A 14,981-nucleotide genomic window follows, 5' to 3' on the forward strand; every position below is an offset into this window, starting at 1 on the left:
AGAGAGAGAGAGAGAGAGAGAGAGAGAGAGAGAGAGAGAGAATTCTCTGGTCTTCTTTCAGCCATACCAAGGAAGAAATGGTCATGAAGAAGCTGCCCCAGACTGTCCATTTCCCCAGCTTCCTGAAGCCGTCGAAGAGACCCTTACTTGACCAGAAGCACATTCACAAAAGCTTTCTGCATGGGAAGAGAAGCAAGAGCCATGAAATCAGAGGCCACAAGAGGCCAGGCAACAAGAAGAGCATACATCCCAGGGGTAATTCTTGCTATCAGAAGCATTGACTTGAGGGGCTGGAACCCCTGCTGGTGGCTTGCCCTGACTTAAATGAAAAGCTGTTCCAGAATGTCCTGAGCCTCACCTTCAAGACAGCTGAATGAAAGGAGAGAACACTGGGCTTGGGGAGGAAGTTGCCTGCCTACACTGTCACTGGCACCGAAGGCTTCAGGGGTTTAGGGCTTGTGGCCGCGTTACATCGTTCCAAAGTGGTGGTACAGCCAAGTTAGAACATGCGGTGATTAGCGTAAGAACGCGCTTCTTCTGCTCGCAGTAATTAAAGTGCTGCAGGATAGGAATGGGCCTGCTCTTCTTAATGAGGAAGGCTGCAGGATAACCAGACTGAGCAATTTGGAGAAATCACCATGGGGCCCCAGCCTGCTTAAGAGCAGGAGATTAATAAACGAAAATCACTGTCTCTATGGTTACCAGAAATTTACAGAAACTTCTCCCATTCTATTTCCAGCTCTCCTTCCCTCTCACCAAAGAGAGGTGGGGGAGGGGAAGGAGTTGAGCCTTTTCCCAAGTCTACTTCACACTTACAATTTTAATACAACCACAGAGTTAACGGATTGGTGAAGGACACTTTCGTTCTTGTACATAATGGGATAACTGTGTACTGTATTGAGTTTTGTATACCTGGTAGTATTGATGATAGGTACCAGGACACAAGGGGACACAGACAATTTCTTGTCCTCACAGGGCTTATATTTTGACAAGAGAAATAGATGAATATGAAAGCAAGTTGCTGCAAGTGTTCAGAGTAAAGGAGCACGGGGCACACATGGACATCATGATGTCTGGACAGCTCTTCCAGGGAGTGGTCAAGAAGCCCTCCTCGAAGAGGGAGATTTGATTAGACTCCTAAACATTATGTAAGAGTTGGTCATGCCAAGATCTCACAGGGCCCAGGGGACACTGCTGTGGCTAGAGAGGAGATAAGCAGCTTGCCTAACCACAGAGAAGAGAGGAAATTCCTCAGCTCATCAAACCCTTCCTGAAGGTACTTTCTCCTTTCCCTACAGTGAATGTAACTTCAATAACAGCATTGAGAAGGTTTGTGGAAGACAGCCAAGTGCTCAGTCCCTGTCAGCACCAGCTAATTTGTAGTTTGGGCCATTCTGTACTCTAACTGGACTGACTTATTAAGTCCATGATGCAAATTCTTACCTAGGATTCACACTGTTCCTTGACTGTGGACTAAATGGGTGTACGCTCTGGGTGCCTGTCCTAGACTCCAGCTGACGTCCCCTGTGAGCCCAGCAGTCACCCTATGGACTTCACTCTCGTGGGCACACTGCCGAGACAATCCAGTCTAATGGTTTGACTGAAATGACCCCTACAAGTTCATGCATTGACTGTTCGGTCCCTGGTTGGCAGGGCACTGACTTTCAATGTTATATTTAATCCTAAATGCCTTCTTTAAACCCTGCTTCCTGTCTATCATGAGATGAAAGTGGCTTCCTCCCCATACTCCAGTTGTCACAACTATGGGTTGAACGCTCTGAAATAAGAAGTCAAAACAAATCCCCCCTTCTCCTGGGTAATTTTTCTTAGGTAGTTTGGTCACAGGTATGTAAAATTAATGAGTACATCTAGCACCTGGCTCCTCTAGGATGAAGTGACCAAATCCTCTAGTCCACATCTTCCTAGGTAGGGTGTTTCCCCAGAGGGTTAGTCAGCTTGCCACTGCTATTCCAAACACCTGCAGGAAGTCAAGGTGAAGGGAGGAAAGGTTTATTTTACTTCATGGTTCCCAAGAGTTCAGCCTTTAGTCATTTAGTCCCTTTCTTCACAGCAGTGTACAGAGGAGACCAGTAGAGGAAAGCATTTCATCTCATTGTGGACAGGAAGTGTGATTTGAATATGCTTGGCCCATGGGAAGTGGCACTATTAGGAGATGTGGCATCATTGGAGGAGGTGTGGCCTTGTTAAAGAAAGTGTGTCACTGTGAGGATGGACTTTGAGGCCCCTATGCTCAGACTCCACCCATTGAGGAAGAAAGCCCACTCCTGGCTGCCTGCAGGTCAAGATATAGAAAGAACTCTTGGCACCTCCAACACTATGTCTGCCTGCATGCTGCCATGTTTCATGCCATAATGACAATGGACTGATCCTCTGAAACTGGAAGCCAGACCCAATTAAATGTTGTCCTTTATAGGAGTCACCTTGGTAACGTGTCTCTTCACAGCAATACAACCCTAAGGCATGAGTCAGTACCAATAACCTAACTTCCTTCTGCTAGGTCCTGCCCTGAGGGCGTTACTGCTTTCCGATAGCACCACGAGCTGGTCATCAAGCCTTCAACACATGGACCTCTGAGAGCATGCTCTACACAAACGATAGCTCAGAGTCACCCTCCCACCCACACGGATAGCTGTCTCTGCTCCCCCACCCCATTCACTTCTGTGGTGAAGGGCATGAGGATTGCAATGCAAAGACACCACATGAATGTCATTAACGTGTCCTTTTTAAAGGATGCTTAACTGTGTAACACCCAGCCCTGACTTGTCTTTGGAAGAGGTACTTTCCCCTGTAAAATTAAGCCATAAAAGTTACCTTTTGATTTTCACTCTTGCTCAGTGTCAAGCTGTTCCCCACTAAAGATAAAAACAAGGTGTAGTGGAGGGGGAGTGTTGGGACTGTCTAATAAGCGGAATTGATGGTCCTGATAAATTCCACTCTATTCATCTCTGCACACAAAAGAGATGTGGGGACAAGAGACAAGACAACTTAGGGACTGTCTCTGTAGATTTATACCCAGCTTGTTTTGAGTCATCTCAAGACAAATTTTTACCAAGAGTTTGGGTGTTATTATCTATGAGAGGAATAGAAGTAGTAGACCCCTGTATGAGACCATGTCCAGCTCTTAGGCATCAAATGAGGAAATCAGTCCTTGTTGCTGAAGCTGGGCAAACCTATGTTGGACTGGCAGCCTCAGCCTTTTCTTTGATCTCAGCAAATGGACAAGATCATTGTCCATAAGATGATTCATGGGGCAGTTTGACTTTCCAGGAAGGAGGATGGCACACCATTTCCAGAATGAGATCCAAGGAGATTGTCAATGAACTTTGGGGGCAGGGCTTCTGTGCCAGAGTTCTGGGAGTACAAGGAAGGGTTCTAAGTGAGAAGATGACACTCTGGAGTTACCACTCACTAGGTGGTGGTTCTGGCCACCCTTCTCAAACTTCTCCCAGCGACCATCCTCTCTGAGCTATAATCAGAGTATGAAGTTGAGGAGAGTTGTTAGCCATCTGGAACATAAACCCAGGGAGACCTCATAGCCCTCAAGACACCTGTTGGCTCTCCATGGCTACTGTTGGTCCTAGAGGGTTCTGCTGTCCTTACACCTATCTCTGTGTACCCACATAGCATCCACGGTGTTTCTGTGACCTCACTTTGACATACTTCTAGCTTCCAGGATTTCCAAGTTATATCGACACTCACATCTGTTGGCTCCCAGGAGATTGGATTCACAGAGACCCAAGGATGAGGTGATCTAAGGATTCTCACTGACACGAGAAAAGTGGAGACTGTCCCTCCCTCTGGCTGGCACATACATCGCTGAAACCTTCAGAGCTTGGGGATTCCCAGACTTTCCATCACTTCTCCCCAGACTCTACAGAGAATCCCTGAAGGTAACAGCATCAATGGGCATTTCATCATGCCACAAGGCATGCTTTGGTTCTTTTCTACCACATTATCGCTCCTAACAACTATCAGTACCAGTCAGTGTCTCTGTCCCCAATGTAGATGAAGGAAATGTAGTTGAGGTGGGAAGTTATCCTCCAGGGCCCGATGAAGCCCAGGCTCCTCTGGCTGCTAATGCCTGCCTCATGACAATGCCCACCTTCCTTCCTCTGTCTCTGCAAGTGTGTCCAGGGAAACAGTGGTATTGTGTTACTGGTATCATGAAAGCCTGCTGGGAGGCCAGGCTCCTAATCTGCCAGTGCTGCGTCTACAGAGGGGATTTTATGTGTGACTGGAAGGTGTGGGGCAGTGTGTTAAAGTCTAGGAATGGACACTAGAGATTATCTCCCAGCTACAATACTGCCTTTGAGATAAGCAGTCCCAGGGACATCTGTATAAAGGTTACAGCATCTTTGGTCCTCCTTTCCACATTATCCTTTGGTCTGTAACTGAGTGGGGGGGGGGGGGGACTGATTCCTAAGTCTCGCATAGTGATCAATAGGCCTAATTTTAACCTATAAGGCAATCTTCTGGGCCTATTTTATAACTTTTCCTGGGAGAATGTAAAGAGAATAGGGTGCCAACAACAGACTATGGGGAAAAAAATCTGTTCCAGTCTATCTTGGTGAAGCAGAGAATTTCTTGGGACTACTTGCATGCGTGTGGGTGACTTTAAAGTAGCTTGAGTGACCAAAAGACCATTCCACACGGGTGAGGACAACTTTCAGGCAGCATTGCCAAAGAAAAGTCCCCCCTCCCAACTGTCCACTGCTCATCTAACCTTGGGGAGGAGTTTTGTGACTCTTGCAGCTTTCTAAGCTTCCTGGGTCGCTAGTGAGTTGGGCGAGCTTCTCCCCTCCATCCAGAAGGGAAGGTTTCAATTTGGAGGACATGTTAATAACTATACAATGGGAGTCCCTAGTCAGATTTGATTATATTGAAAGATCAGGAAGCCTATTATGGGCTTTCTTGCAGGAACTTTGCACACTGTAGCTGTCTTCAGACACACCAGAAGAGGGCATCAGATCTCATTACAGATGGTTGTGAGCCACCATGTGGTTGCTGTGATTTGAACTCAGGACCTTTGAAAGAGCAGTCAGTGCTCTTAACCACTAAGCCATCTCTCCAGCCCTTGCAGGAACTTTGAATGTGAATTCTCTAAGGGAGCAGCCACAGAAGTCTAGGACAGGACGCAGAATATCGACAATGAGCAACTGCTGACATGGAAATGAATCACTGGAAAAGATTTAATAGAAATGGAACAAAGAGGTTGCATCCTAGAGCTATACAGGGTATCCCCACCTCCACAGCCTTTTGTTGGCTTCTGAACATAAATGCATGTGTCTTCACCACCTGCAAAGAAACCAACCCCCATACCCTCCCACAGAAAGGCTCACTCCATTTCCTGGTTGCAATCATTCCGGTCCCATTGTACCCTAGGCTTTGTTTTCATTTGTTGTTGTTTGCTTGTTTGTTTTTTTTTTGTTTCCTTTCATGCCACTGTATGCTACTGTAATGCACATCTCTATATAATTGTGACATTCTCAGATGGAAGCTACACAAAGTCAGGACTTAACTGCACATTGGGAATTCACAGCACCTGACCCAATGTGCAGCAGGGCAATTCTCAGAAAGCACAGTGCCTGGAGACAGACTACTGAAGGAAAGCTCAAATTCATGAGCAAGAGAACATATCTGGCCATGAGCATTGTATGGTGGGAACTCCATTAAGATAGGACCAGCATGGAGTTGGTTTTCAAAATCTTTCCTGCTTGACAGCAACAAAATTCCATCCTGCAACAAGAGGATGATGGGGCCAGGGTCAAGTATTTAGCATAGACAGGGTTTCAGACACTGGCCCAGATGTGGACAAGACAATGTCCCCTGAAACTTTGGGGTGTTATCCATCTGTACAATGAGAGGAATGGCCCAGGACTGCTCTAGAAACAGTGTAGCCCAGAACTCCTGTGGAGTGAGCTGCTGAGCACACATGATCATCACCACTCAGCTTCTCCCAGAGGCAGAAGTTTAATGAACATCCTTTCTGGTGATCTTATCAATGTAGACAAAGGATCTGCCAGGCAGATAAGGGGAGATAAACAAGAGAGCCATCAGTTAGAGTGTAAACAATACCAGGGAGGCAGGAAGCTCAACTGTTCCCTGAATATCTGAGTGATCTGGAGAATACGGCATCATGAGAATATGGATCTTAAATGTACAGTTGCTCAGACATCAAAAGCCAGCAGGCTCTAGAGGAACAGTTACACTAGGTGGCTCTGATTGGAAGGTGTGTGGGTGAGGAGGCCAGACCTGTGGCAACTGGGCCAAGGAATGCAAGGTAGAATAGAAATGTCAGGGCAGAGAAGTGGGAACTGTAGAACTGCTGCGGGTAGGGAATGAAGGTTCTCTAAATCTACCTGGGTTAGACAAAGCAGCCCTGCTTGTTTTGCTAGGGGCAGGAGAAAGGATGTCTTCTAGACCTGCTGAGGCAGGGCAAGGTGGGTCTTCTTCATCTTCAGGGACAAGTGAAGGGAGTCACCTAGCTCTTTTGGAGAGAGTAGAAGAGGTGTCACAAAAATGTATTTGCTGGAGCAGAAGGGGTAGCACTAGCTCTGTGGGAGAAGGAAGATCTCTGGATCTACAAAGGAAGGCAGGTCCCTAGATAAGCCAGGGAAGACCAGTTGCTAAGGACGGTAAGACCTCTTTACTGCCCAGCCAAGTCCAGCTTGGGTTCAACCTTTGATCTTCTGGTCTCTGGGGCTATGGAAGAAGTCTTTCCTAGGAGCTGCAGTGTGATATTTTCCAGAGAGCCTATCCAGACCTTCTCTCATCTGCTGCCAGAACATTGCTTCACCCCCTGTCCCTCTGTCCACATGGTCCTCCAGGTGGTCAAGTTAAGACCATACTGCTTCTTTTCTGCCTCTCCCTATAAGTCAATTCGTAAACCACAAACCCAGACAACAAGAACAACTGCATGCCTGGTGGAAGTGTGCTCCAGACCCCAGATATATTTCAGTCTTTGTTTTGAGCTCTCTGAGTGAGCAGATTCTACCTGATAACAAAAAAAAAAAAAAAAAAAGAGAGGCTACAGGAACTTACTGGAGTTCAATTCAACTTTCAGCCAAGAAACCTGGCTTTGGAGTCCAAAGAAGCAAGTCTAACTACTAATCAATAACCTATACAGAAGCATTACGTGTCACATAGCACAGTGTCTCTCCCAGGGTGGTCCCTGTATTCCTTGCAATCCATTTCTGCAGATAAGGTCTAAGATCAAAGGAGAACAGCATTGTCCCCTCTCTATTGTACCACATTACATATTATCTTGCAATTACTGATTACTGCTTCTTCAAGATTAAGTCATTACATAATCACACTCTTGACCCACAATGGGCTTAACATTAGGGAGAGAGAGAGAAGTATGTTCCCAGAGTACTTCAGTTAAAGAGACATCTTTCCAACCATATTTGTCCTATGAGCATTTCCAACATGTACAGCACAATCCTTACAGAGTCCTTATTTCATCTGTTGTCCTGTGGTTGCTTCAGACTTCAACTGTATTTCACAGACCTCTGCTTCTCCCAAGCCAAGATCCCAAGTCAGACAAGCTCCCCCGGGCAGGGAAGGAGTAGGGATGAGGTCATGAGAACCCATAAAGATACTGCCTCTGCCACAGAATACCTGTAAGAACTTAAGCAGGTTCCTCATGTGTGTGTGCATGTGTATGTGTTTGTGCATCATGTGCATGTGTGTGTTTGCATACAGATACTCGTGTGTACACATGCACACGGTGATCAGAGGTCATTGGGGTAGGGGAGAATGCAGTCCTTATCAATCTTGTTTTTGTGAGAACGGGTATCCTAATTGCATTTCTGTTGCTGTGACAAAGTATACTGATGATAAGCAACCAAGGGGGAGGAAACCAAGGGGTTTACTTAGCTTATGGTTCCAAGTTTCAGAACATCATTTCAGGGAGGTTAAGGCAGAAATGCAAGCAGCTCATCACATCACATCACCAGACAAGAGTGAATAGAAAATAGTCTCACACTTATTTGTTTGCTTTCATCATGCTTTCTCCTGTCTCATAGAGTTTAGGAATCTGTGCCGAAGGAATGGAGCTGCCCACAATGGACTTGCTACTTGATGTGTCTGCCTTCATCAATTAACAATCAAGAGAAATTCCTCATGGACTGACTTGTCCTACATAATTAATTCCTCAAGTGAAACTCTTCCCAGGTAATTCTAGGTTGGGTCAAGTTGTCTGTTAAAAATAACACAGGGTCTCTCACTCCTTCTACATGGAATTCACCAAGTAGACTAGGCTGGTTTCCCAGCAAGCCTCAAGAATCCATCTGTCTCTACCTCCTCAGTGCTATGATTGGAAACACATACCACCATAGCACGCTTTTTGATGTTGTTACTGGGGAATAGGACTCAGGTCCTCATGCACTGTACCAACTTAGTCTTTTCCCAACCCAAACAGATTTCTTAGCCTAGTAAGGCTTAGCATTCTCCCACATAAAATGGTAACAACTGCTTGAAAATGTCATGAGAATCAAGCTGTATAGAAAGCATATACGCTGTATAGAAAGCATATACGTGGCCCCAGCACACAGCACAGGTGCTATCTGCAGTTCATCAGCTGAAGGGCAGCAACACAAACAATACTGCCCAACTGTCCAGCTGTCATACCCCAGTTTCCTGATTGTAGTCCCTTCCTCCCTTAGGATTGCATGCTCCACAGGGTCCTACTGCTTGACTTCTTCTCTTCTACCAACCCATTCCATCCCTACTCTTTCTTGCTCTGGTCTTGGGCTTCTGAGGTTCGAATGTGAATCTGTCTCAGTTGCTTTCATTCAGAGTTGTAGAAAAGAGTCAAGTCCTCTAAAGACCAACTTCTGATGCCCCAACCCCAGTGCCTAACACAACTGTCGACCCCAAATCCAGAGTACCCTAGTCCCAGAGAGGGCACTGGAGGTAAAAGACTCAGAGGTGTCTAAAGAGCTGCCAGCAAGAGTCAGGAAGTAGCAACTGCCCAGGGCTCTTCCCTGAGCTACCTTGGAGGCAGGCTGTAGAATTGGTTGTCTTGGCAACTGGCAGCGTGGTGCTATAAGCCTTTTACTCATTTTCATAGCACATCTTAGGGCAGGCACTTGCCCTTAGACTCCTCTATGACCACTGCTTGGAAATAATGAAAAGTGAGTGAGGAAGGAATGCAGTCTGTTTCTGCAGCACAGGGAGGCAAGGGCAGGAATCCCACTGCCTTCACTGTCTTCAATTGGCCACTGCCTCAACTCTTCATGTCTCTGCTTCTCAAACACTGCCATACTCATTGTTTTCAGTGACCTTCCCCAACCTTATCTCTCTATATTCTTCTTCCTCAGGAACAAAGGATTCCTTGATCTCTTCTCAACTTCAGTTTTTGACATGTTGATATTTGACTCATGTTCAATCAAATGCACAGACATCCGATGTGCAGGGTGATGACTTTTGATACATATGTGTTCCTCTGGTTTGCCTTTTTCTGGTTTTGTCCCTGCTTATTTTTGGAGTTCAGTGGCAAAAAAATGAAGAGTTTAGACATTAGATACAGGAGAGGCCCATACTGAAGACCTCATGTGTTATGTCAGTCAATGCCAATGAGAAACCAGCTAATCAGAATTGAGGTGTCTTCCCTCCTGAGCCACCAGCTCTTTCCAACCCAGAGAGAGAGAGTAAGGAAGCTGTTGCCATACCTCAAGCCTCACACATGGTACTCTTTAGTAATGTGCTGTCTCCTTTACTGTCCTGCTGTCCTGCTATGTTCCTCGAGAGTTTAATGTAGTTTGATTTCCTCTGAGGACACTGGGAGAGAAAGGCAGAAGAGGTAGAGGAAGCCTCTGCACTTTTTGTGTTTTGTCTTTCCTTCCTTGGTGACTTGGCTTCTCTGGATGATCTCACCTTCCATGGAAGGTGTGTGAGGTCCACAAACTGTACAGCTCAGAGGAGAGGGATGAGTCTTTTTTTGTGATGATGTCCTGGAGAAACTTCAGGATGCTGCCCATCCAGGGTCCCCTAGAGGCCCTCTGGCAAATCCCTCCAGAAAGGACAGTAAGAGCAATGTTTCTCTCAGGAGAAGGCGAGGGTCTGTGGGTCAGCCCTGAGCAGCACTATACAGAGTCAAACTAAACATAGCTGGGGGCTGAACTGTTGCCAGCATGTGGCACCCAACGTAGGCCGGCCTGTGGAGGCTGGCCTCCAGGCTTTTTAGACCATGTTCTCTCCCTCCATTGCTGTAGATTACACGATAAGATCATGAGGGCAGAGAAGATGGCACAGTCAATAAGGGGTTTGCCATAAATGTGAGCATCCATGTTTGATCTCCAGCTTCCATATACTGAAGCCAGGCAGAGCATGGTACATGTGTATCCTCAGAGCCAATGTAACAGAGGCAGGAGTACTCCTGGGGCTTGCTAGCTGGTTACCCTTGCCTCCTAGCCCATCGGCAAGGCTGTGCCCCTGTCTCAAAACATAAGGAAGGAAGAACCAAAGGCATGATACCTAAGGCTGACCTATGACCTTCCTATCTACCCATATATACACTCTTATGTATACATATATGCGTACATGTGCACACTCCCACACCCACACATAATTTCACAAACCATCTTTAAGTGCACACACACACACACACACACACACACACAAACACACACACACACTCACACACACACATGCACACACACACTTCTCCTTTGTAGGTCCCCAGTTCTTAGATGACTATAGCCCAGCCATCTTCTCCTCAGGCCAGAGACAACTATACTTGATTATACAGTATTCAGTAAGTGCTCAGTGAATGTTGATGGAGCTGAGTTGAAGTCCTCTCTCTAAGACAGTGATTCTCAACCTTCCTAATGCTGTGACCCCTTAACGTACTTCCTTATGTGGTGGTGACTTCCAATCATAAAGTTACTTTTGTTGCTACTTCATAACTAATCATGCTACTGTTTCAAATCACAATATAAATACTTGTGTTTTCCAGTGGTCCTAGACAACCCCAGAGAAAGGGTCACTTAATCATCAAAGGTGTCACAACCCATAAGTTGAGAATTGCCCCTTTAAGAAGTGATAACTTCTAAACTCAGCTATAACATCTTTCCAGAAAATCCCAAAGAGAAACTCACTCTGGTTTGCACATTTAAGGAACATTTAAAAATGAGGAGGAGGAAGGGGGAAATGAAGGTGTGGGGAGTCCACAAAAGTTAATGAGATTTTCCTAACTGTGGTGCATGCCCGAGTTTTAATAATTATGGATAATAAAGACTCTGCCTGAACCTTAAAAAAATACCCTTGTTTAACAAAATGAAAAGCCAAGACAGTCCTTTCTGCTGGGTGTGATGACTTGTTCACACTGGAAGACAGATATATTTAAAAAAAAACTAATTTAAGGGAAAAAAGTTAGAGCTAATTGGTTTAAAATGACAGATTAGTGGGGCTACTAGATGGCTCTGGTGCCCTCAAGGGATAATTTGGATTATTAATCCCCCAAATCTCTAATGGAAGGAAGCTGTCCCTGTATTCAGCAGAGGGGAAACTCAGGGCCCCTTCCCAGTTCTCGCTCTGTTCCCAGCACCATGAGGACCCACGCCCACATACACAAGAGCCTGGCCAATGACTGCTCACCCACTGGGTCTGAGGTCTGGCAGGGGCCGGTCGAGGGGTAGTCGGTCACTGAGGTAGGCGTTGTAGCCATAGTACTGGAACTGCTTCAGGGCCACACGCCGGCCTTCGGGGCTGAGCTCCTGACCCCAGTGTGCAAACAGGGAGGAGTCCGTGAAGGGCTCGGCCTCTGCCTCCTCAGGCTTGGCAGGAGCCTCTGTAGAAAGAAGGGACAGTGGGTCAGTGGGTCAGAGTACAACCCTGTATACAGCAAGCAATCCCAATCCCTTCCCCTTCCTCACACAAGCCTTCCGCGATGACTGAGGAGAGTGGGATTTTCATGGTTCTTAAAGATTTATTCACCCATGAATCTATGGTGCCATCCATCCAATAAGCATCACACTCAGGGATATAGAAATGTACCCAGCAGAGACTGCCAAGAAGTTGATGGTTGTGAGCCTGACATGCCATGGCTCTAGCACAGAACTGCAGCCCTTTCCAGTCTGTCTCTGCCAAGAATACTGGCCCAGTCTCCTATGTGGCCTCTGCTTCTTCCCCCAGTCTCACTCCTGCACCTACAGTCAGTCCTGCTCCAGCCTGCATCCAGACCCTAGCTCTCTCTCCCCACCCACACAAGGGACATTCAGACACAGGTGACAGCCATCTGCCATACATCATGGAACTTCTTCCCGGGCTCCTGGTGGACTCAGGAAGGCAGACTGCTCCAGGCTCAAAGGCTGCTAGGGGTTTTCCAGCATCCTCGCAAGCCTTCCCACATGGAATACTAGTCCTTTTGGATTTGTACGGTCAGAGATTCGGATTCGGTTCCACCATACGCCAGCTATGAGGCCACAGTAAGCACCAGCCTCCTGAAACCAACACCTCCCTTCTTCCAAACAGAGAGCACAGAGATCTGAGGCTTGTGAGGACTGCATACAATAAGGCACGAGACACTTAGGTGGGTGTGTCTCCCAGAGAGCTCACAATGAGAGGGAGGAAAAAGGCAACAGGAGGGGTGTTTTCAATCCCTCTTTGGTACCAAGTCACAAACCTAGCACGGCTGATGGGCCAAGACTTAAACTGGTGTCCTGGGGCAGATTGTCAGGAAAAAAACCACTTAATGTAGTAACAGTAGGCAAAGATGTCCAGCTCACTGTCCATTATGTCGTGAACATATGAGGTAGACCCTAGGGCTAGACCTGAGGATGAAGGCATAAGGACCAGGAGAGGCAGCTATAGGGCACCTGGTGGGTACTCCCACCTATCTTTATGTAGCTAGTAGGTACACAACATGCTTAAAGTCACAGGATGGAGAAAGGGCCAGGGTCCTCAGGTCTCCCAGGTCAGGGCACTTAGAGCTCCAGACAGACACCTCCTCTTGAGTCACCAAATCTACTAAGAGTTGACCTGGGGGGAGGGACTTTGCCTGGCCACAGAGGGCAGCACCAAGCTCCCAGGCTCTCAGAACACACCAGAGGGCTTCGGAGACAGGAAACTGGCATGGCTAGAAGTGTTCCCCAGTTGTCACAGAGTGAAAGAACTTAGGGAGCCGTGCTTCAGAAAGCAGACCTGAAAAAGGTGATGCTGGAGCAAGAGCGAGAGTAAGAGAGATGCATACAGCCAGAGGAACACTTAGTTGCCCACCAGACTCCCAGAGAGTCAGCATGAGTAACCTCTCCTTGGGGGGGCGCTGACCACCCACTAGGTTGGAAGTATAACTCATTAATATTAGCCAAAAAACTCACTCACTACTCTCATGAGCCAGGGCTCTTTAGTAAGCATGCCCCCACATGACCCTTAATCTCAACTGACTGTCCTCAGAGAGAGACACAGAGAGCACTAGATACAAATCTGGGGTCACAAGGAAGACCATGGACGTGCTGGGATGATTCCATCCTGGGAGGCCTGCTCCTACCCTCACAGTTACCCCCATCCCCGCATTTTATGACCTGTGGGTAGCAGCAGGCTGGGACCCACAGGACAAGGTGTGTCATCTCATTACCAGTTCTTGTTTGTTTACTTGCATGCTTTTTAAGAAACACAAAAGAAAACCCAGATCCATCAAGACAGTTAGGATCTACTGAGGGGCATGGTATGACCGATGCACACATTTCTAAGGGGTTTTAGGATGTGGAAGCGAGCCCAATTACAAAACGTTCCCCTCCAGAATGGGGTGCACCTGAGCATTCTCCCCACGAGGCCTGCCTGAGTGATCTTGAAGGTCTTTGTTATCTCTGTAAAGATGGATGACTTATTCACTCGAATGGGGGGCAGTAAAATCTAAATCAGTGAACCAACTGAATCATATAATATTTAAAAGAAATGGAGTTTTATTGCTCTCAAACGCCTAAATGGATATTACCAAGTAAAATGAGATCAGTTAATGAAAAAATTATGATTCACAATTAGGCCTGTGTTGCATAATAATGTATTACAAACAGATTGAAGACAGAGGTTACAGCACTGTGTCTCTACCTTGTTACTCGGTATGGGTACAAATGATGGGCACTGTGAAATCAGTATGCTCTTAAAGATGAAGTAGGGGCCTGGACGAGGGGGTAGTGATTCAGTTGATGAAGTGCTTATTCTACAAGCACGAGGGCTTGAATTTGATCCTGGTTTCTAAAGAGAACCAGGGTTGGTGGTGTGTGCTGGAGAGGCAGAGACAGGCAGACCCTTGGTGCTCACTGCCCTGGCCATCTGGACTACCTAATCAGTTCCAGCCTACTGAAGGACTGTTTCAAAAATATAAGGTATATGGCACCTGAGGAGCAACACCCAACATTGTCCTCTGGTCACCACACATGTGCAGGCACACCTGCACATACACGCATTCCATGTGCACACACACACACACACACACACACACACACACACACACACACGGAGCTAAGGAACCTAGGGAAGCAATTTCATTCCTTATATTAAATATTAAGTTAGCATACAACATAGTGTGCTACATGATGACATTTTGTACATATATATCAGTCTACTTTGTAATCTATGCCCCTCCCCGAGTGCCCTCCTCCATCACACCTGCCCCTCTACCTCTTGCTGGATTCCTGCCTCCCCCAACAATCCACTGGTCTTTTGTGACACATGTATTCCAGGACCCTTTTCCCTCCCAAGATCACTTCTTCCTTTCCCATGACCCCTTTCGTGTCCTATACATGCACACCACATGTAAATTTAGGTTCAGATCCAGCATTTGAGAGGAACATGCCACATTTCTCTTTCTGAGTTTGGCTTATTTCACTTAACCTTGAGTTCCATCCACACTTTCTTAAATGTGCTGTGATTTCATTGTTCTTTGTGGTTGCATAAAATTACAGTGAGTGTGTGTGTGTGTGTGTGTGTTTGTGTGTGTGTGTGTGTGTGTGTGT

General features: G+C 46.6%; 1 protein-coding gene across 1 annotated transcript in view; it reads right to left on the reverse strand.

Moving 5' to 3' along the window:
* The window catches only part of Galnt18 (polypeptide N-acetylgalactosaminyltransferase 18), a 310,894-nt gene that overhangs the window by 131,428 nt on the left and 164,485 nt on the right, over positions 1 to 14,981 (reverse strand). The window contains exon 2 of the mRNA XM_021193520.2: positions 11,623 to 11,815. Within this exon, the coding sequence (XP_021049179.1) occupies positions 11,623 to 11,815 (193 nt within the window). The remainder of the gene's footprint in view (positions 1 to 11,622; positions 11,816 to 14,981) is intronic.

Source organism: Mus pahari, chromosome 1, assembly GCF_900095145.1.
Source record: "Mus pahari chromosome 1, PAHARI_EIJ_v1.1, whole genome shotgun sequence".
Classification (NCBI taxonomy): domain Eukaryota; kingdom Metazoa; phylum Chordata; class Mammalia; order Rodentia; family Muridae; genus Mus; species Mus pahari.